The following is a 22224-nucleotide window of genomic DNA, read 5'->3' on the forward strand; positions in this document are numbered from 1 at the left end:
AGAGATGGTGAAATGAAGCAGCTGTTAAAGTGATACTTCAATTGTCAGCCCTGCCTCTAGCAGCACGTATGGCATACCTACATACTAGAAAAAATTACTGAACTGTTTAGCTGGACATTGACTCAGAGTTCATCCTGTCTACATCCCTTGATTTGTCAGCATCTATGACCCATCTAAAGGGTATAAAAATTAACCTTGACAATGTCAAACCTAGGTCCCTAGTATCAGACTGATAATTTATATACAGTACTATAGTTACAGCAAATCTGAATAGCTATACTCAGTCTAAAGAGACTCCGAACAACAAATATTTGAACAAATGATAAAAGATTCTAAGTGATCAGTTTAAAGAATCACTAAGAATATTCCCATCATTTATTTGTTTTTAATTTTGCCATTTGATGACTTAAGTTAATGATTTGGTATTGCTAATACCTTTGGCGTGTTTTAATGTCGGACCTCTACATAAAAATAAAAAAATAAAAATAAATTAGTTGAAAGAAAAACATACCCTAAAATATTTTTTCTGATCTGCAAAAGATTTTGTTTTGTATCTTCACACCTCAGCTAGTCCTAAATGATAAAATAATTTAATATTAAAACTTTGTGAAGTCTTAACCTGAGGATTTCAACACACTTAGGGTATGTCTTTTTCCGAATACGTTATAATGAAATAAGTTGGTGGTGCCAGTCCAGGTCATAGTAGATAGCTGCATATTTAAAAAAACACCACAGCAAGTTGCACTCTTATAAAAAATGTGATCAGAGTCTAAGAACTTAATGGACATGGAAACTGAATGTTCTTCTTTTCTCTAGATCAATGGTTCTCAACCAGGGGTACATGTACCCCTGGGGATATGCAGAGGTGTTCCAGGGGGTACTCAACTCATCTAGATATTTGCCTAGTTTTACAAGAGGCTACATAAAAAGCACTCGCAAAGTCAGTACAAACTTTCATACGACTTATTTAAACTGCTCTATATACTGTACACTGAAATGTAAGTACAATATTTATATTCCATTTTTTTATAATTATAAGGTGAAAATGAGAAAGTAAGCAATTTTTCACTACTAGTGTACTTTTGTATTTTTATGTCTGATTTTATAAGCAAGGAGTTTTTAAGTGAGGTGAAACTTGGGGGTACGAAAGACAAATCAGACTCCCCTGAAATGGGTACAGTAGTCTGGGAAGGTTGAGAGCCACTGCTCTAGATGTGGTCCCTCACAGTTATAACTGGAAGCTCACTGGAAGAAAAACGTAGAAACGGCCACTGCATCTGTTCTGTGGAGTTACTGGATTCTCCTCTCACATGCATCAGGTTTACATCTGTGCAACTCTATTGTCTCTAGTGAACTTATTCTTGATTTACACTGGTATAAATAAGAGGAGAATTGTTTTCACTGTATAGAGCATTTCTGCCCCTGGTGTCATTCAGTTACCAAAACAGTGTATTGAAAGAAAAAGGAGTGTATGAGCATGCATGCCCCAACACAACATACATAGTACTACACATAGTTCACTGGCAAGCTGAATCTTTGCATATAAACCAGACAAATTGTATGTGTTCTGCCCTTACCATACAGTGTGTGTTGCAGAAAATCTCAGAAAATCAGCTTCTGCTGGTGCTGCTCTTGTATATTGTTAGATGAAGAATGATAATTGCCCAGAGGGCTCCTAAATTCTAATTGCCCTTCCTCTATCCCCCAATAAGAGGCTTTCAAGAGATTTTTACAACTGTCACCCATTCCACAGTCTTCTTTTTATTATACTATTATTAATTGCTTTATTGCCACTAATTCCAGCCCTAGAGCTTTGGTCATCAAAGAAGCATCATGTGCAGCTGCATTCCCCTAGGATTGATTTTGACTACTACATACAAATGCACAAATATAGTAATTGATTTTTAGGGGGTATGCATTGATGCATTCCTTAGTACAGATGGCCACGATTAAGCTTCTACATTTAAGTTCTCCAATAAAATTTATGAATAGGAAGGTTGTAGGATTTTTCTCCAATAGTGGAAGAAATGGCTTTGGGGGACACAATCCAAAAGTTCCATTTCTTTTGTTTTTCATTTTTGTTCTTGTTCAATTTGTCACTGAGTTTGTTGAACCGGATTTATATGATGTTTTAAGTATTGCCACTTAGAACTGCAATTATCTGTGATTAATTCAGCTCACATTGGAATGCTGTTTGAGAGGTGGTTGGGCTTGTTTCTTTTTTAAACCAGAGGGCATGTCTTTACGTTTTTGCATTATCCATGTATAATGGAAGTTGACAGGAGCAGGAGTTGAGGGGAAAGAGAATGAGGAGTCTGAAAGGTTTGTTTTCATTTTATGACAGACATAGCATTGCTTGGGGGGGAGAGGGGGAGATAAGTCTCTCATGGCTCTCCATACTGAGGGAACTGCCAAAGCTGGGGGTTGGTATAGTGAGGGGACGTACTTCGAATAATTTGTCTTTCTTTTTACACAGAACATCCTGTTTATCAGGAATCCTCCTTAAGCTCTCTCTCCCTCTCATTAATACAGGCAAATTATGCATTTATCTGATTATATATTGATGTGGTGGTCGAAATCCTAGTCACCTTGTTTGTGTGTACAAGGTAATCAGAATTTGGCCTCATTTGAGTACATTATTATTATATTACAGTAGTGTCCAGAGACCATAAGTCAGATTGGGGCTCCATCATGGCACATTGGATACACAGCAAAAACATGGTTCTTGCTCCAAAGAATTTATAATCAAAGTACAAGATGAGAAACAACAGGGAGAAACAGCAAACAGGTGGGGAGAGCAAAAGGTAACAGAGGGATGATTATGTTAAGTGTAATGTACTGTAACCACTGTTTTCCAAGAGCCTAGCCAAATTCCTGAAATCATTCTGCAAGGTACATTACAGTGAATGGTTTTACTGTGGTGATAGACTTTAAGGAACAACTGCATGAGTGCTTTCTTTATCTAGTTCTTAAATGGCCTTCATCTTTCTTTTACCCTCTGTAGTGGAGTTCACCTGTCGGCTGCAGTGTTGGTTGGCTCAGAATATCAATGTGATCAGGGAGCACTCAGAGCTGATCACTGCTGTAGCACAACTCAGCATTAGCGAGCAGCGGCAGAAACAACAGGAGAAAAGTTCACTTCACTTTTTTTTCTTTGAAAGCAGACGTGATAAGAGGGATTGGGGATGGTGAGGCAGGAAACTTTATTGATGTTACATGGGATTTAAAGAGAAGAGGTACAGAAATGGAAGGGAAGAAAGGCAAGGAGATGCAGGGGCTTTGGTGATTTCAACCACCTTTGCACCCTCCTGATCCTGGCTGCCCTGGGGACTGGAGAGGTGCTTGTTGTAATATAGAATGCCTTGGAGGCCTGTCTAAGTTACAGCAGACTCCCAGGACCACCCAGTATCCCCTGCACAGCCCTTTATCCCAATCCCTAAGCCTCACCCCAGCACACCTGGGCTTGTGAGGGGATCCTCAGGAGGCAGCTTTCTGGGTTACCCACATTGGGGAATCTTCCCACAGCCAGAGTCAAGGTGTAATCAGGCATGGACTCACTCCTGCGGCACCTCCTGCTGGTCGTCCAGGGAATTAGCTCACCAGCCTCTGGAGCGCCCTCTGCAGGGTGGTGATCCACCTTGTCCTCTGCACTGGCCCCATGCTCCTCCCAGGACCCCAGTGCCCCTTGCTCTGGGTGCTGCCCCCTGGCAATACCCACACACACTGGGTCTCCCCTCCCTGGGGAACCCCCACCCACTAACCCCACCTCACCTCAGGATAAGGCCACTGCCAGTCACCAACTAGCCCCCACTCTCTGGGGCAGACTACAGTATAGGCCACTCATCATCGGCAAGGTTGGGTTTGGACCTGCTACCTTGGCCTAGCCCTGGGCTGCCCTCTGCAACCCCCAGTACCCCTTGGCCTATTACCAGGCCACAGCCTGGGGCTATCCAGGCTGAAGCTCCCCAGCCTGTCCCCAGCCCTGCTCCACTCAGGTACTCTGTGTCTCACTCCCTGCAACTAGGCCCTTCTCTCTATCTGGCTCCCAGCTCCTGGCTCCCAGCCTTCTTATACAGGCCAGCTGGGGCCTGATTGGGATGTGGCCCAGCTGTGGCTACTTCCCCAATCAGCCCAGTAGCTTTTCCCTTTGCCCCAGCCCTCTACCAGGGCTGTTTTAAACCCCTCAGACAGAAGCGGGGTAATCACCCCGCTACACAGGGCTTTTAGGGCCCTTTTATGCCTCTCTAGTCCTTTCATATGGCCAGCCTAGGGGCCAAAGCAAGGATAAGTCTTTTTTGCCCTCAGGCTTTCTTTTAATGTAGGATTTCTAGAGGAAAGAGGGGACATAGAGCTTGGAGGGGAAGAGAGAACATTTATTTTTTACTAATTTGAATGTATATTAGAGCAGCATTTCTGAAACTGAGGACTGCGGGGTTCTGAGAGTCTGTGGGCAACACTGATCAACTTCTCCCACTCCCTCCCTTAACTCCAAACCGGGAGATTTTAGGTGCTAAAAGTCCGTCAGCGCAACGAGGCTAAGGCAGGCTTCCTGCCTACCTGATCTGTGTCACTCCCAGAAGCAGCCAGCACGTCCCTGCGGCCCCTAGGGGAGGAAGGGCAGGGGTGTCTCCACATGCTGCCCTTGCCCTGAGCTCCAACTCCGCAGCTCCCATTGGCCGGGAACTACAGCCAATGAGAGCTGCGGGGTCGGAGCCTGCGGGCAGGGGCAACTCATGGAGACCCCCTGGCCACCCTCCGCCTAGGAGCTGCTGCCAAAGGGATGTGCCAGTCACTTTCAGGAGCCGCCCGAGGTAAGTGCCCCCCAGGCGTAGCCCACGCCCCCAACCCCCTGCACCAGCCCAGAGCCTGCACCCCAACTCCCTCCCAGACCCCACACCCTGAACCCCCTCCTGCACCCAAACTCCCTCCCATAGCCCGCACTGTCTCCCACACCCAAACTCCCTCCCAGACCCCACACCCTGAACCCCCTCCTGCACCCAAACTCCCTCCCATAGCCCGCACTCTCTCCCACACCCAAACTCCCTCCCAGAGCCCGCACCCCTCACTTATAATTGCTAAATGGTAGCCAGTAGTTGCCTTTTTTTTCTTGGTCCTCTTTTTCTCTTTCTTGGCTGCTTCCTCATTGAGTTCAGCACAGGGGGGAGCCAGAGACAGGAAATTAAAGGAAGCAAAATGTGCAACCAGGGAAAGGGGGAGCACAGATGCACTGATCAGATGTTTTGAGAGATGAGCGAAAAAGCGTATGTTGCAACCTCTTGCCAAGCTATGAAGGTGACAGAACAGGGTCTACTGCTGCAACTCCCTGAGCCCACAGGCTTGGGAATGGTAAGATGATTCAACATGAACTAAAGTATGAGTTGGACGGGACAGCAATAAGGGAACTACAAGTTCAAATCACTGCAAAATAACCGAGTCTGCTCTACCCTGCAACCACGTAAAAAGAGATGAACCAGTAAACTCGCAGAGGAGGCAATATGTTGTCTGGAAGCAGAGCAGTCATTTCATCGAGGAATACACTGACTGGCTGATAAGCTGCCCTTGTAATATAATTTGGAAAAATGAAATCAGTTCTAATGAGCTGCAGCTGAGGCAAATCATTATTCACCTCAGAGTTTGTTTGATCAAATTATATTTCAGCCTCCCAACTGCAATATAGTGAATAATATTGCTGAGCAGGAAGCGAAAGCAAAATTATGGCATGAACTAGAAGGAGTAGAAAAGCAATTTTATGGGATATATTATCATTTTCATATGCAAAAAATCATCTATATAATTCCAATACACTAGGATGAGAATATACTCATGTAAGCAAACTTGGGAAATGTGGTCTTGATGATACCACTATAAGGTGGATTCATAACTGTTTGAAAGACCATGCTCGAAGAGTAGTTTTCATTGGTTCACTGTCAAATTGGCAGAACATATCTAGTAGGGTCCTGCAGAGGTCTATATGGTACAATTCATTAATGACTTGGAAAATGGTGTGGAAAGTATGCTTATAAAATGTGTGGATGACACCAAACTGAGCGGAGTTGCAAGCACTTTGGAGAATTCAACCTTGACAAATTGGAGAATTGGTCCGTAATCAACAAGATGAAATTCAACGAAGACAAGTGCAAAGTACTACACTTAGGAAGGAAAAATCAAAATGGGGAATAACTGGCTAGGCGATAGTACTGGGAGTTACAATGGATCACAGATATGACTCAACATTGTGATGTAGTTGCGAAAATGCTAATATCACTCTGATATTAATGGGAGCATTATATGTAAGACAAGGGAGGTGGTATTAACAGGAGCGTTGTATGTAAGACAAGGGAGGTAATTGTCTTGCTCTACTTGGCACTGGTGAGGCCTCAGAGTATTTTGTCCAGTTTAGAGCACCACACTTTAAGAAGATGTGGACAAATTGGAGAGTGTTCAGATGAGAGCAACAAAAATGGAAAAAGGTTTAGAAAACCTGACCTATGAGGAAAGGTTAAAAAAGTCGGTTGTGTTTAGTCTTGAGAAAAGAAGACTGAAGACGGACCTGATAACAGTCTTCAAATATGGTAAAGAGAATGGTGATCAATTGCTCTCCATATTCATTGAAGATAAGACAAGAAGCAACCAGATTACTCTCTAGCAATGGAGATTTAGGTTAGGCATTAGGGAAAAAAATCTAATTATAAGGAGTTAAGCACTGGAATAGGAAGTTTTTAAGAACAGGTTAGCTGATCACCTGTCAGGGATAGTGTTGGCATTTTTGGTCCTGCCTCAGCATATGGGGCTGATTTAGATGATCTCTGAAGGTCCCTTTCAGACTTAGATTAAGCACTTGAAACTAGTCAGTTATTTGCTCCCACACTCCCAAAAGTTAACTGTTTTTCTAACTTCATCTCCTCTTTAGAATAAGAGCCTGATTTTCATATATACATGCCTGATTCACGAGATTAATTACACAAGTTGGCATAAAATACTAGTATTTGGCATCTAAGTACCTAAATCTGGAATTTTAGTAATCTAAATTTGAAAATTGGGCTCCATTCATTCTTTAAGTTAGCTTTAGAAAATAAAAAGAAACAATGGAGAGATTTTCAGATATTCCTGATGACATTCAGAAAGTAAGACATATTATGTGCTTTCATAGACATCACTATTTATTAGCATTTTCAGCACAATATACACATCTTATGCAGTCTTTGAATGGCCAAAAGCCTGTTCAAGGAATTTCACTTTAGGTGCACAGGTTACTCTATCTTTGATGTGGAGCAGTGACATGTTATCAAGACTATCTTGTCTTTTCCAAAAGCTACATTCAATCTGGAGAATGATTTTTAATGGTCCCCATGGACAAGTCATTTGAGCTAGTGATGAATTCATGGTAACTCCCTTTTTCTAAGTCTTTGAGAGGCTGGTGGTGGAGTCAATGCTAGTTTTGGTGTCTGATCATTTTCTTCGGAGTACAGGCAGAGGTTAAATGTTGATTCTTTAAGATCAGTGAGCATCATTGGTCATAGTAGCTTAACCCATTCCTTCCTGAAAGCTCCCATAGAGTTATGATGAGTAATTGCTCTTCCATCCCAAACCATTCTACTCTTGTCCTACATGTTCTGCACTAGCCACCATTTCATGTACAGGTGCTGTTTAATGTGGCTACCATCTGTAGAGCTGGGAAGGGTATCAAAAATACTTCTTCCCCATTTCCTCATCCCAACACTTGCGATCAAGCTGTTGGTCTCAGAGGCGGGTGTTTATTCAAAGGAACCAGCTGCAAGATATTCTCAGTGGTAGACTCTTAGCACTGTAATCCTCTCACTGCATATCCAGTGGTGGGCAACCTGCAGCCTGTCAGGGTAATTTGCTGGCGGGCCTCCAGACAGTTTGTTTACATTTGCATGGCCACCCGCTGTGGTGGCTGTGGTTTGCCATTCCTGGCCAATGGGAGCTGCGGGAAGCGGTGTGGGTCACAGGGATGTGTTGGCTACAACTTCCTGCAGCTCCCATTGGCCAGGAATGGTGAACCATGGCCCCTGGGAGCTGTGTGTGGCCGTGCAAATGTAAACAAACTGTCTGGCGGCCCACCAGCAGATTACCCTGATGGGCTGCGTGTGGCCCATGGGCCGGAAGTTGCCCACCACTGGTCTAGTCTGTCCAGTTGTGATGCAAAGAACAATTCTCTGTCACGGCATTTCACTGATTGTAGGTGGTGGGACTGCCTTTCAAAATTACTCTCCTGGCTGCTAATCCTAATTCTGATTCTGGTCCTTCAGGGAGTCTGATCCATTCATTGTAGAGATTTCTGAAGCATATGCCCTTGATTATCTTCTTTATCTAAATGATGTAAGAAGCACCCATAAATCAACAGGAGGTCAAACCTACAGCTTCCAGGCCAGATCCAGCCCACTTTATGTATTTACGTTTACTGCAGGACATATTCAGAATGTAAAGTTTCACTTTAAAAAAGACATTTCTAGACCTCACGGTTGATGAAGAACATCTAGTATGAACTGAGTGAAACTGAAGAAGTGTAACCTTCCTGAATCAGTGAACAGTGGAAACAATGAATCAGAGATGTGAACTGTCTGACATGCAGCTGATGTCATTAGAGTACCAGCTCTTATGCCCAGTGATGACACTTCAGTGTCATCATTAACAATTTCATGGTTGATTGTTTTAGAGGCTAGAGTATGGAAAAGGGAGCAACTCAACTGGAAGATGCAGGAAGAAAGGAAATGCAGTGAGAACAGAGAAAGCACACCAAGACTGAGAAGAGGGAGAAAAAGAGAATGAAGGATGGGGAAGCAATAATTTATTATGAATAAAAATAATAAATGGCAATCAATTTAGTTATTACATAAAAAACATATTCTACCCCTGGTCTTTTGCGTAAACCTTCATTAATATCAGTGAATGTTTTGATGTGCATTGACAGTAGTATATAGCTCTCAATATCTGATGGTAGAGGGGTCTGTAATGTAGAAGACAAAACACATAACAAGATGCTATGGCTGGAAGCTGAAGCTAGACAAATTCAGACTAGGAATAAGGTGCAAATTTTTAGCAGTGAGGGTAATTAACCATTTAAACAAGTTATCTAGAGATGTGATGCATTCTCCATCATATGAAGACTTTAAATCAGGACTGGATATCTTTCTAAGCAATATGCTGTATTTCAGTTTATAACTAGATAATCAAAATGCTCCCTTTCTGGCCTTAAAAAGCTACAATTCAATCAATACCCTTGTCCACAAACCACAATGAAAACTAGAATTTGGCCCTCTTTACTTCATGAATTTGTGGCAAGAATAATGAGTACTTTTTATACTGTTATATAAAATAATTAATGCATAATAATAATGTAACTCCTTGAAATAAAAAGAATATCACATACTTGATTTTGAACTCTGACATACCACAAGCTAGAAGTCAGATGGCAGTTTGGTGGCCTCCCACAGCTGAAACACATGTATTTGCCATGTCTTTTGATTCGAAGTCATGCGTGCCATGAGGAACAGCAATTCCTATTAATTCAATTTGGAATTTCTCATCGTGACAGTAAATGAGATATGACAAAGTATCTTTCAAAGGAGTTAACTAGTATTTAGATATTTAGAAAATGTTTTCAACTACTGTGAATTTATATTTCAAATTTTTTGGTGGGAACCTTGTTTTACATTAGGGACATAAATATATATCAGAAAATACTAATCTAAATTAACAATGTAATGATAATTTCAGGTAGTGAAGTAACAAATGCATCTATTTTTAGATGTGTGTTTCTAGACTCCAATGATGTAATAACAAAATACATGTAAAACATGCTCAGAAAAAGGGCAAGTAATTAATTGAACTGTGGACCATATGATTGCAGAGAGCAAAGAATAGCATTTATCATTTTACGTATTCGAAGTATAGCATCGTACTAAAATTAATCCTCATTAAGCTCTGCAAGTATTATCAGGAGAGCTGACCAAATAATTTCCCCAAAGTTTATTTGACAGATTTTGGCATCTTTTTGTCCCTTAAATTATTCAGTGAATGATTTTTCACATTATTCAACCAGCTGTCTAAGATGGTCAAACATTATTTGTTGAAGTGATTTGATGATTGTTTTGTGCCAAATGTTGAATAAGTTATTCCTGAATAACTGGCTCCACTATTCAGCCAGCTCTAATTATTATCCCCATTTTACAAATGCTGAAAACAGACACAGACAAATTATGAAAATTCTAAAGAGTGGCTGGAAGGTGGCACACACCAGACAAAAGTTTCTAACAGGAAGGTATAAGGGATATTAGTGGCACACTTAGATGGGGATACTGCTCATCTTATACCCTCGTGTTAGCTGGTTTTCCTGTAAATCTCTTTCAATACCCTCAGCCTGGAGGTATAAGGCTTCTGGAGCTGTGGAGTGGTGAATTCACTGCCAATCCCTACACTACATCCCACACTATTTCTCTAAACTGCCATGGGGAGAGGCACCATACAGAACAGGGAATGCAGAGTTAGAGAGAAAATAGCCCCGCTCCCCCGCAACCCATGGAAGTTCGGCTTTATTTGGACTTTCTACATTCTGAGGGGGAGAGGAACAATGGTCCAGTAATTAGGGCTGTAGCTTTGGACTTTGGAGACCACAGATCAATTCCCTACTCTGCCACAGACTTCCGGCATAACCTTGGGTCACACTTAGTCTGTGCCTCAGTTCCCCACCTGTAAAATGGGGATAATAGCACTGTTGTGAGGATAAATTAAAAACCCTGAGGTGCTTAGATACTACAATAATGGGGGCTATATAAGTACCTTAGATAGATATAACAGTAGATAGGCCTAGACTGTACCATTCTACTATGAACATGCCTCCTTTCTTCTACCACATTTGGAACACTGCACACTCCTAATGTGTGTTGGGGCAAACCAGCATTTTTGCTCTGATGTGTGCAGTGCCAGTAATTCTGCCTGGTCCTTCTGCAAGCCATGTACGGTGAGGAGAGCTCTTCATTGTATAACGTGTAAGGGTTGGACACGGTCTGTTTCTACTTAAAGTCATGTGGGTATTTTCAGCTCCAGTAATTCCACTACCTTTGGCAAAGAGATTTTCAAATGCATTTTGTGATAAAAAGATTGGACCAAATTACATAGAAACCGTACTTGCCATTATTACAAGGCTTGGGTTGAACTGAACAATATGCCAATTCTAACATGCTTCCAAATCCCTGTCTACACAGGTGAGTAAAGGAGAAAAAATATAAAGAGCCACAAGTCTTTGCGTGAAAGCAGTGGAACTAAAATGTGTGTCCTACAGATAATCTTCCTAGGCATACATAACACAGTGTTGGATAACTCCCATTAAAGAGACAGCACACACAATGTTCACTCAAAGGGTTCAGGCTGAGGGAAACAGTTAGTACAAAATTTGGTGATGTGTTTAGGGACTCTTTGGAAAGTGTATGTCCAGTAAAGAGTAGTAAAAAGCTCTCTGCAGCACAATGAGACCGGCCTGCATATAACAGCCTGCCCTAGGATGGCAGGATTTGTCCTACTAGCCTCACTTTACAGCACGCTGAGCTAGGAGCTGCAGCCCATATGCTGGCTTTGATGTTTACGCCAGGATTTTATCTTATGGGTGCATTCCTGACCCCACTGAAGTCAGCATGAGTTTTGCCATTGATGTCCATGGGACCAAGATTTCATCGTGAGGCTACATTTACGTTGGAGCTGGGAGATGAGATTCCCAGCTCAAGTGACCATACCCAGGCTAGCTCCGCTTGAGCTAGCGAGATAGCATGCCCGAGCCACCGTCTGTGCTACTCCAGGTACACTCTATATTTAGCACCCCACCTCGAGCAGAGCTAGCACAGGTACATCTACACAAGGAATCACATCACCCGGCTCAAATGTAGATGTAGCCATAGTGTGTGTGAAGTATTATTTCACATACTGCATTTAAATTACAGGTTTCAGAGTAGCAGCCGTGTTAGTCTGTATCCGCAAAAAGAAGAGCAGGAGTACTTGTGGCACCTTAGAGACTAACAAATTTATTAGAGCATAAGCTTTCGTGGACTACAGCCCACTTCTTCGGATGCATAACATGATATGCATCCGAAGACGTGGGCTGTAGTCCACGAAAGCTTATGCTCTAATAAATTTGTTAGTCTCTAAGGTGCCACAAGTACTCCTGTTCTTCTTTTTATTTAAATTACAGTAACTCTACTTCAAGAATGTCATTTATTTCAGAACTGTATAACTTCTTATTTTGTACATTTAGGACCTGATTTTTTTTTTAAAGGGATTCAGCTGAGTCTCAGATTTTTAGGATGCATTTCATAGCACTTGAATGTATAATGACCCGATCACTGCTGCTCTCGTTTGTAAAGGAATATGACTAGTAACATACGCACACTAAAATATTTCATAAATGCTTTTGTAAATGTACACGTGTATTGTAGCAATGCTGTCTGTCAGAATTTACCTTACAAAACCCTGTTTTCAGGGATACCAACCCTAACATATGTATCAGGGAAAGAGGACAATCCTCCACTCCCAAGGGCTTTTCCATCTCTCTCTTCCTTAACATTCAGTTGCACTCTGAGCAGCACCATGGAGTTCAACAGGTTGGCAATTTCTTTTTAAAGTAAGTGTAAAAGAAACCCATTTGTCTCCTTTAATTTGCATGTGTACCAACTTAGCACTCAGATAAGATGCTTTTTAGATGCGTGTGTAACTTAAAAGATGATTTCGTTATTTTTAAATGTTCTTTGCCAAAACATTATTTCACAATATGGACTAATCTTTTCTAATATTTTGAAAAAGAAAATTTATAAAAGAATGGATATAAATCTGCTCTGGGATGTAATGTTTAACAATGACACCTTTTTGCCAAAAAGGATTTTCTGGGACTCCATAAACTATCAGGGCCTCTTCCTTCTTAGCCAAATAAGTCACACTGTTGAAAAATCATGTGAGTCCTGGTAATCCTCTAATGCCCTTCCCATGATTCCCCCAAAAAGGACAGATGAGTTCTCCCTTAAGAACTCATCTCAGCACAAAGAACCATGGGTTATGCCTCTACACACATACTGGTGAGTGCAGAAACAGAAAGATACTAGTATCAGAGGGGTAGCTGTGTTAGTCTGGATCTGTAAAAAGCGACAAAGAGTCCTGTGGCACCTTATAGACTAACAGATGTATTGGAGCATAAGCTTTTGTGGGTGAATACCCAGTTCGTCAGACGCATGGCGTATTCACCCACGAAAGCTTATGCTCCAATACGTCTGTTAGTTCATAAGGTGCCACAGGACTCTTTGTCGCTTTTTACAGAAAGTCTAAAATCCTACCTGCCATATGGGGCCACAACAAGGGTACTCCTAACTCACCCAGCAATATCATCAATTTATCCAGCTACACACTCAACCCAGCAGAAGAGTCTGTCCTATCTCGGGGACTCTCTTTTTGCCCCAGCACCCCCACGAACATGATACAGTTCTGCGGTGATCTGGAAGCCTACTTTCGCCGCCTCCGACTCAAAGAATACTTTCAAGATAACACTGAACAGCGCACTGATACACAGATACCCTCCCACCAACAACACAGGAAGAACTCCACATGGACTCCTCCTGAGGGTCGAAATGACAGTCTGGACCTATACATAGAATGCTTCCGCCGACGTGCACAGGCAGAAATTGTGGAAAAACAACATCGCTTGCCTCATAACCTAACTCGTGCAGAACGCAATGCCATCCACAGCCTCAGAAACCACCCTGACATTATCATCAAAGAGGCTGATAAAGGAGGTGCTGTTGTCATCATGAACAGGTCTGACTACCAGAAGGAGGCTGCCAGACAACTCTCCAATACCAAATTCTACAGGCCACTTTCCTCAGATCCCACGGAGAATACACTAAGAAACTGCACCATCTACTCAGGACACTCCCTACACTAACACAGGAACAAATCAACATATCCTTAGAGCCCCGACCGGGGTTATTCTATCTACTACCCAAGATCCACAAACCTGGAAATCCTGGACGCCCCATCTTCTCGGGCATTGGCACTCTCACTGAAGGACTGTCTGGATATGTGGACTCCCTACTCAGACCCTACGCCACCAGCACTCCCAGCTATCTCCGTGATACCACTGATTTCCTGAGAAAACTACAATGCATTGGTGACCTCCCAAAAAACACCATCCTAGCCACCATGGATGTAGAGGCTCTCTACACAAACATCCCACACACAGATGGAATACAAGCTGTCAGGAACAGTATCCCTGATGATGACACAGCACAACTTGTTGCTGAGCTCTGTGACTTTATCCTCATGCACAATTATTTCAAATTTGGTGACAATATATACCTCCAGACCAGTGGCACTGCCATGGGCCACCCGCATGGCCCCACAATATGCCAACATTTTTATGGCTGACCTGGAACAACGCTTCCTCAGCTCTTGTCCACTCACGCCCCTTCTCTACCTACGCTACATTGATGACATCTTCATCATCTGGACCCATGGGAAGGAGACCCTGGAGGAATTCCACCATGATTTCAATGGCTTCCACCCCACCATCAACCTCAGCCTGGACCAATCTACACGGGAGGTCCACTTCCTAGACACCATAGTACAAATAAGCGATGGCCACATTAACACCACCCTATACTGAAAACCTACCGACCGCTATGCCTACCTTTATGCCTCCAGCTTCCACCCCGGACACACCACATGATCCATCGTCTACAGCCAAGCACTGAGGTACAACTGCATCTGCTCCAACCCCTCAGACAGAGACCAACGCCTACAAGATCTTCACCAAGCATTCTCAAAACTATGATACCCACACAAGGAAATAGAGAAGCAAATCAACAGAGCCAGACGTGTACCCAGAAGCCTCCTGCTACAAGACAGGCCCAAAAAAGAAACCAACAGAACTCCACTGGCCATCACCTACAGTCCTCAGCTTAAACCTCTCCAACGCATCATCAGTGATCTACAACCCGTCCTGGACAATGATCCCTCACCTTCACAGACCTTGGGAGGCAGGCCACTCCTCGCCCACAGACAACCCGCCAACCTTAAGCATATTCTCACCAACAACCATGCACCGCACCATAACAACTCTAACTCAGGAACCAATCCATGCAACAAACCTTGATGCCAACTCTGCCCACATATCTACACCAGCAACACCATCACAGGACCTAACCAGATCAGCTACAACATCACCGACTCATTCACCTGCACGTCCACCAATGTTATATATGCCATCATGTGCCAGCAATGCCTCTCTGCTATGTACATTGGCCAAACTGGACAGTCACTACGCAAAAGGATAAATGGACACAAGTCAGATATCAGGAATGGCAATATACAAAAACCTGTAGGAGAACACTTCAACCTCCCTGGCCACACAATAGCAGATGTAAAGGTAGCCATCTTACAGCAAAAAAACTTCAGGACCAGACTCCAAAGAGAAACTGCTGAGCTCAGTTCATTTGCAAATTTGACACCATCAGATCAGGATTAAACAAAGACTGTAAATGGCTATCCAACTACAGAAGCAGTTTCTCCTCCCTTGGTGTTCACACCTCAACTGCTAGCAGAGCACCTCACCCTCCCTGATTGAACTAACCTCGTTATCTCCATACTGATTTATACCGGCCTCTGGAAATTTCTATTACTTGCATCTGATGAAGTGGGCATTCACCCACAAAAGCTTATGCTCCAATACTTCTGTTAGTCTTAAAGGTGCCAAGGATCCTCTGTTGCTTTTTACAGAAAGGATACTGTAATAGGAGCATGGCTTTGCTGTGGGAATGCTCACACTCAGGCTAGGATAACCCAGATGCTCAGGTCTAGGTGCCAATCACCTGGGTTAACTGCCCAGTATAGAAACACCTTTAGTCTAAAAGTGTCAGCTCTATTTCATGTATACCTGATAAAATTTGTTTAACCCTTTCAGTATTTCATATGTAACACTTCAACTTCTGTACATGTCACTGAATGCAACATTCTAGGTTTTGTTTTGTGGCTATTCTATTTGCCTTTGCTCCAAAATGATAGGTTCAGTCAATTCCATCAGGCTGTGGATGATTTAACAGCTATTGAATTTTGAAATGCTAACAATCCCATCAGATATTCCATAGTCTGTTGCACTGAATTGTTCAGGTGTGGAATGTGCCTATGCCATCACAGCAGTAATAGAGACTTTTAAACAAAACAAAACAAAATACTTAAAACTCCAAGAGTGAAGTCCTGGCCCCAGTGAAGTCAATTGCAAAACTTCTAATGTCTACAGTGGAGCCAGGATTTCACCTCAAGTCAGAACCAATATGAAAATTTTGAATAATTTAGATTTTTCTGATCTGAATTATTTCCATGGCAAGAGATATTTGTAACACAATAGACCACTGTGAATGTTATTAAAAATTGGACATGTATCACCCTCAGTTGTTAAATATGCAGTATTTATAGTATTTCCCATTTCAAGAAGAAGCAATATATTAGTATCACTGCAACTGTCCACTTGTAATGGAAATCACTGTAAAGTGTGTCTAAACTGCCACACCGTAATAGGAAAAGAGCAAAGAAACCAATGCACTTGCAGCACATTATTTATCTACTGGGAAATTACCAAGATGTTTTATATAAAACGATACATGATTAAATCATAGCACTTAGCCACGGCACTGCAGTAGGCGTGATGCAGAGCCACTTTACCCCGAGAGACATTCTGCCTTAAAATGAAGCTTCCCAGTTGTGCAGGGGGAGAACGTAATCTCTGACATCCCTTTAAGGGGCGCAACACAGCTGGTGTTTGGAGGGGCGGAAGCATGTCTCCACCTACTCTGTGCCCCTCCTCACCACTTTTCCATTGAGGTGCACCCAGGTGAAAGGAACTAAGTACCATCTCTTCTGCTCCTTCAAGCACAGAGGCTGCGATTCTGGGCAGCGCACCTGCAGGTCAAGGAAGGAATGGACCAGAGGCTCCTTACTCCATTGTGCCACCTGCTATATCTCAAATGTGTGCTGCCACGCAAGGACCAGCTATAATCAAGCCCATCATTTTCCTTTATTTTTGAAAGGTCTCCAGAACTTGTCCCCAAAATACAGTTTGCATCATTTTTAATATACTGCAAGATCCTGTCTCTAGTACTTTGATACTGTATTTATCAAGGCTGCTATAGTACTCTTTGCAGTAGATTTGCACAGAACGTATTGATATTAATTGGCAGATTATTTTTAAGTATACAGAAAACATGTTCCATGTTTTAAAAACTTTAAAAATACCTAATTGCAAATAATTACAAGCCATATTGTTTGCTCTGCTCTCCTGAATGAAAGGTAGAGGGATACCACAACTCTCAGCCAGGTGCATGCAGAAGAGGGGAGGTCTGGTCTAGCAAAGGTGCTTTCTCCTTGTCTGAGTTTAAAAATAATGCTTTTGTTGGCTAATGCTGAAACTGCATCCCTTGTCTCAATTAAGTTGGAATCTAATGAAACAGAAAGGCAGCTCAGGGGAATTCATCACAATCTCCTCCAGGTGAGAAATCAGATTCAGCCACCAGATTGTTAAGCACATTACATGAGTGGTGTGCTTGGTTGAGAGGCTGGGAAGTAGTCATATTCCTTCACAAACACACAGCTGTTAGTGCCCCTCTGTTGAATGATTAATGGAGCAGCATTAACGGTGACCTTTGAAAGAGGAGGGGGAGTAATAAGGGTGTCAGGAAAATATATCTTGAGAAGAAAAAAAAAAATGAGTGTCCATGAGACTCTTAAAATGGGCTCTGCACGCACTGGAATGACCTGGCAGAGTCCTTAACTGGGAAAATAGAATTTAAAAATACATTTAGGAAGACATTGTTAATATATTTATACATTATATCTTGTCAAGAAACCTTTCTACGTATGTTTGAAAAGCATATCATATTGCTCCATGGGGTTATTTATTTTGTTTGGAATCTAGTGCAGTCTTTTTACCCTTCAACTGTTTTTCCTTTTAATTCACCTAAAGTAGAAGTTCAGAATTTGACATCAGAAGAAGGCATCATAGTTCTTCACTTGCTAGCATGCAATCAACAAATGTAAAGTATTATACCATGACCTTAGTAGGTTGAATTCCTGCAAATCTCATTTATTCCAATCTCATTTGCTAATAAGCCTAAAATATGTGCCTTTGCCCCCAGGACCTCGATAAAAATTTTATGCAATGAAAAAGGGAGCCTTCATCATTCTTTTCACTGCTACAGTGAGACAAAGGGCTCTTTCATTCAAACAGCAGCAGATATACAGGATCAAAATTATATGCATTGGATATAAATTATCCTTCCTCAAGTCTCCCCCACCCCTATTCCTCATTTATGTTCCAACATAAACAGCATGTTGACTGAAGGGTAAACAGTTAAATGCTTATATGGTGATGATTAGCAAAGAATAAACAGAGCAAGTACTAAAGCTGGCTTTGCACCTACTGAATGCTGCAAGTGTCTGTACTCATTTGATATGCATCTAGCAAAGCTTGGATGTTCCCAGAAGGCCACGCCATGAACACTGAGAGAGCAGCGTCTGCTAGTGGTGCCTGTGAGTCATAAAGAACAGAGAAAATATTTATATAACTGAGAATAGTCAGACTGAACAAAGCCTATGTAGGATACATTCTATATTATTTTAGAGCATACACAGAAACAATTTCATGCAAATGAACATCAGCTGCATTCAAAGAGCAATACATGTTATGTTATGTTATGTTCTTACTAATATCTTATGTTATGTTTCTGTAACAGATTTGCTGTGTCATATAATTGGCATTTAGGAGTTTTAATTAGAAGGCTTTATGGTCTGCTTGATTTTCAGCAAACTGCCTGATACATCCTGGCAATTAATTATTACTCATTATATTATATATGTTTATATATTTCACTGAAGTATCTGGGCAATGGTTAGATGTGTTTGAACGCGGGTCAAAGGGCAGTTTTAACAAAAAATAAAACAGTTTCCCCCCCTCTATTGTCAGCATGTAAATTTGATGTACTACTGTACCTGTGGCATTGAGAGGACATCGATTGAATGCCATGTCACCAGCTGGGGTCCTTTTCCACACCATTGACATCAAATAATCTTCAGGACATATTTCATAAGGTGCTGTGATTGAAAAATGAGTATTTGAATATAGGCTTTTGTAAAATGTATACATTGCCTATCAGAAAAAATACATCCTCAGCCTTAACCCCATACTCTCTGAGAAATGCAGATTGTTGTCTTTAGGGGCTTATTTTAACATGCTTTAGCACATAAATGTAAAATCTCCTTTGATTTTTGTATAGGAGCTCTCTTCCTGCTGGGCTTTCATTTCACAATCTGTGGCATTTACTCTCTCTTGCCTACATACATACATATGCAATATTAACTCTTTTAAAAATATACTACATTGTACCAGTTTCTATTTAAAACATTTTGTCTCTGTTGCAAATCAGTATGGTTAACAGGCATGAAAAATGTAGAAAACTCTTTAAGGCTTTTGTGGGTTTTTTTTAAACTTTAGTTGCACCCAAAGCAATTATTTTAAAGCCATTGCTGAAACATTAAATGTGATAAGCATGTCAATTGTGAAGCAGATATTCTGGAAACAAGAGAGTAGGTCACTACTTCTTTTGAAATGGCTTTCATTGCAATTGTGTTGTTAGCGAGTGAGGCCAATAATGTGACGCAGAGTGGCTATAAGCCAAAATGACCTTTACTGATTATCACAAAAAAGTTTTTAAAAGGAAAGGAAATTACTTTCACATTCCCATGGTAACAGACTCCTACTAGCAAATATGGACAAGGTAAAAGAAAACTACATTGGTAGCATTTTCACATAATCAAGACTTCTAGATTCCTTTTGGTGTTCAATATTTTTGTTGTAGTTTCCCAGTTTGTATTTTTTTTAATATATTAACTCTAAAAAGGCTCCATTTTGATGTCTAACCATTTGAAGTGATGCAAAACACTAGCAGCTCAAATCATTCCAAGAGTAGCAGAGAAAAATGGGGAATACTTTCTATCATTGTCTGTATTGGAGTAGAAGCTATAGCCTTTTGTACTAAATGCAGTATATACTCATAATAAGAAGTCCCTTCCTCAAAGTGCTTGCTAGACACGATAAAGGGTTAGAGAAATGAAGTATAATTATCGCCACTTTCCAGATAGGGAAGTGAGGCACAAAGGGATTAAAGGACTCATGATGGCTATACAGGAAAACTATGGCTGAGGCAGGAATTGAATCCCAGTATCTTGAGTTCAACTCCAATTCCTTTTCCACAAGACAACCCTTTCCCTGTACTTCTACTGACAAAACTATGCAGAAACAGTGAACTCTGTCTTTGTGGATGACAAAGAGCTCCTTGCAGATGGCTCAGTGATACTAATATGAATCACAGTCGTTCCGAAAATTGCTTGCTAAATTTGCCTAGGCATCAGCACTCCTGAATCGTAAGTCAAGGAAAGTTGATGATGCTAGAGAAGCAAGAATATCCCTTAATGGCAAAACTCTAAGAAAGTGAGCTGTTTCACTTATCCAAAATGCTAATTTGCTTCAGATAAGGCAGTCTAAAAGTGAACTCATGAGGCCCATGTTCTAATGGGGGAAAGCAAGGGATTCATGATAAATGGGGAACATCTGGTGACATAAGCATGTTCAAATTACTGTCATACTTTAACCTTGTGAAAGAAAAGAAAGTTAAGTGATGGTCTTTGGGCTCTGAAGACTGACACAGCCTACCCAGGTGCTGATTTACAACTGACTTTCTTTTTTGTAGGGGTCTTCACCCTTTATATTGACTACATAATGTCTAATTTGGCTTTACAAGATTGCTCAATCTGTTTTATTCCAGTTCAGTCTCCATCCAGTACTCAAACAAACAGATCATATAGAATCACAGAGTGAAGGTTGCTTGGAAGCTTTTGAGGCAGAAATTCTCTCTTTATATATAGTTTAAATAGGGTAAATTTGCATTAGTTTAAAATAAATTTTCTTGAGCCTTTCAGGGTTAGAAGTGTTAGTTCCCATTTAGAAGCAAAATAATACCATTTATATTTTTGAAGATGATTTTATGTAAAGAAAAGTTGTCATGGTACTTTGGTTGATGGACATTTTGTGGGAAATTCCATATCTGGGGGTGAAGTAGTGAATATTTCTCTAGAAGGTTAGTATAAAAGAAGTGGCTGTTTGACACTGTTCAGGAGGTTAGAAAGTTATTACATAATTCTGCAATTTATCACCTGGCTCTAAAATTTATCACATGAATTAATACTTCATATGTGTAGGTGATGTGTGATAAATTAAACGGCCATGTGATACATTATAGAACCCTTTGATAAATTAATTGATCATACACATTAGACCACTTCATATGTTCACTAATCTATCACCTCAGGACTTACTTTCACATGCCAAACTCCTTCCCCTTCCAAATGTTGAATTTTATATGTGTGTGGCCAAATGTAATTTATACATTTTATTTGAGAGAGCGTTGAAGGTAGAAAATGTGTGGAGACCTTTCAACTATTTGGAAGTGTTCCAAGTACTGTATTTTAAGTAGGAAGTAAAACAGACTGAGAACAGTACTGACCTATTTTGGTTCTATTTGTAGTGGCTAAATTACATGCGTGTGGATGTTTTTTCACAGAATTCAAACCCTCTGCAGTGCTCAAAGCTTAGAGCTCCACGCATCAGCTACAGCTTGGGGGAGCATAGAGCAACTCAGGATTAGGGGCTGTACAGATGGCTTTGTGCTATTTTGGTTCTCCAGTCTGAGTGCTAGTTAATTGACACTATTGCGGTAGCTGAGGATCACTGGGATGCTGGTCAGTAAGACACTTGAGTTTATTTGTAAATGGGGATATCATAAAGGTCTTTTCCCATGCTCTATTAACTTCTATTTCAGCTAATAACCCTCAACTTCTATGCATTTTCTCCTCTTTGCCTATGATTGCTGATGATACAGTATTGTATTACAGTATGCCATCTTGGCCCCAAGGTATAAACTTATTAAATTCTGACTCTGAGAAGTTGGAGGCATGGTTATTCTTTAATGAGCTGATTTAAAATTAAATTAAAACGAAAACCATGGATTTGCGTTCACCTCCAAGATTACAGGAACTGATTACCTCATTAATGATTAAACCAACAATGGGTAATGACATTAAGTGGGATGTCAGGTAAGTAATTTAAAAACTGTAAAAGGC

The 22224-nt window shown here is 41.2% G+C and overlaps 1 protein-coding gene across 1 annotated transcript in view; it reads right to left on the minus strand.

Moving 5' to 3' along the window:
- ADGRB3 (adhesion G protein-coupled receptor B3) overlaps positions 1-22224 on the minus strand; it is a gene marked incomplete in the record, with an annotated part of 595656 nt that overhangs the window by 301907 nt on the left and 271525 nt on the right. The window contains 2 exon segments of the mRNA XM_034766231.1: positions 18471-18577; positions 19039-19140. Coding sequence (XP_034622122.1) covers positions 18471-18577; positions 19039-19140 — 209 coding nt within the window.

The sequence above is a fragment of the Trachemys scripta genome, chromosome 3, assembly GCF_013100865.1.
Source record: "Trachemys scripta elegans isolate TJP31775 chromosome 3, CAS_Tse_1.0, whole genome shotgun sequence".
Taxonomy (NCBI): domain Eukaryota; kingdom Metazoa; phylum Chordata; order Testudines; family Emydidae; genus Trachemys; species Trachemys scripta.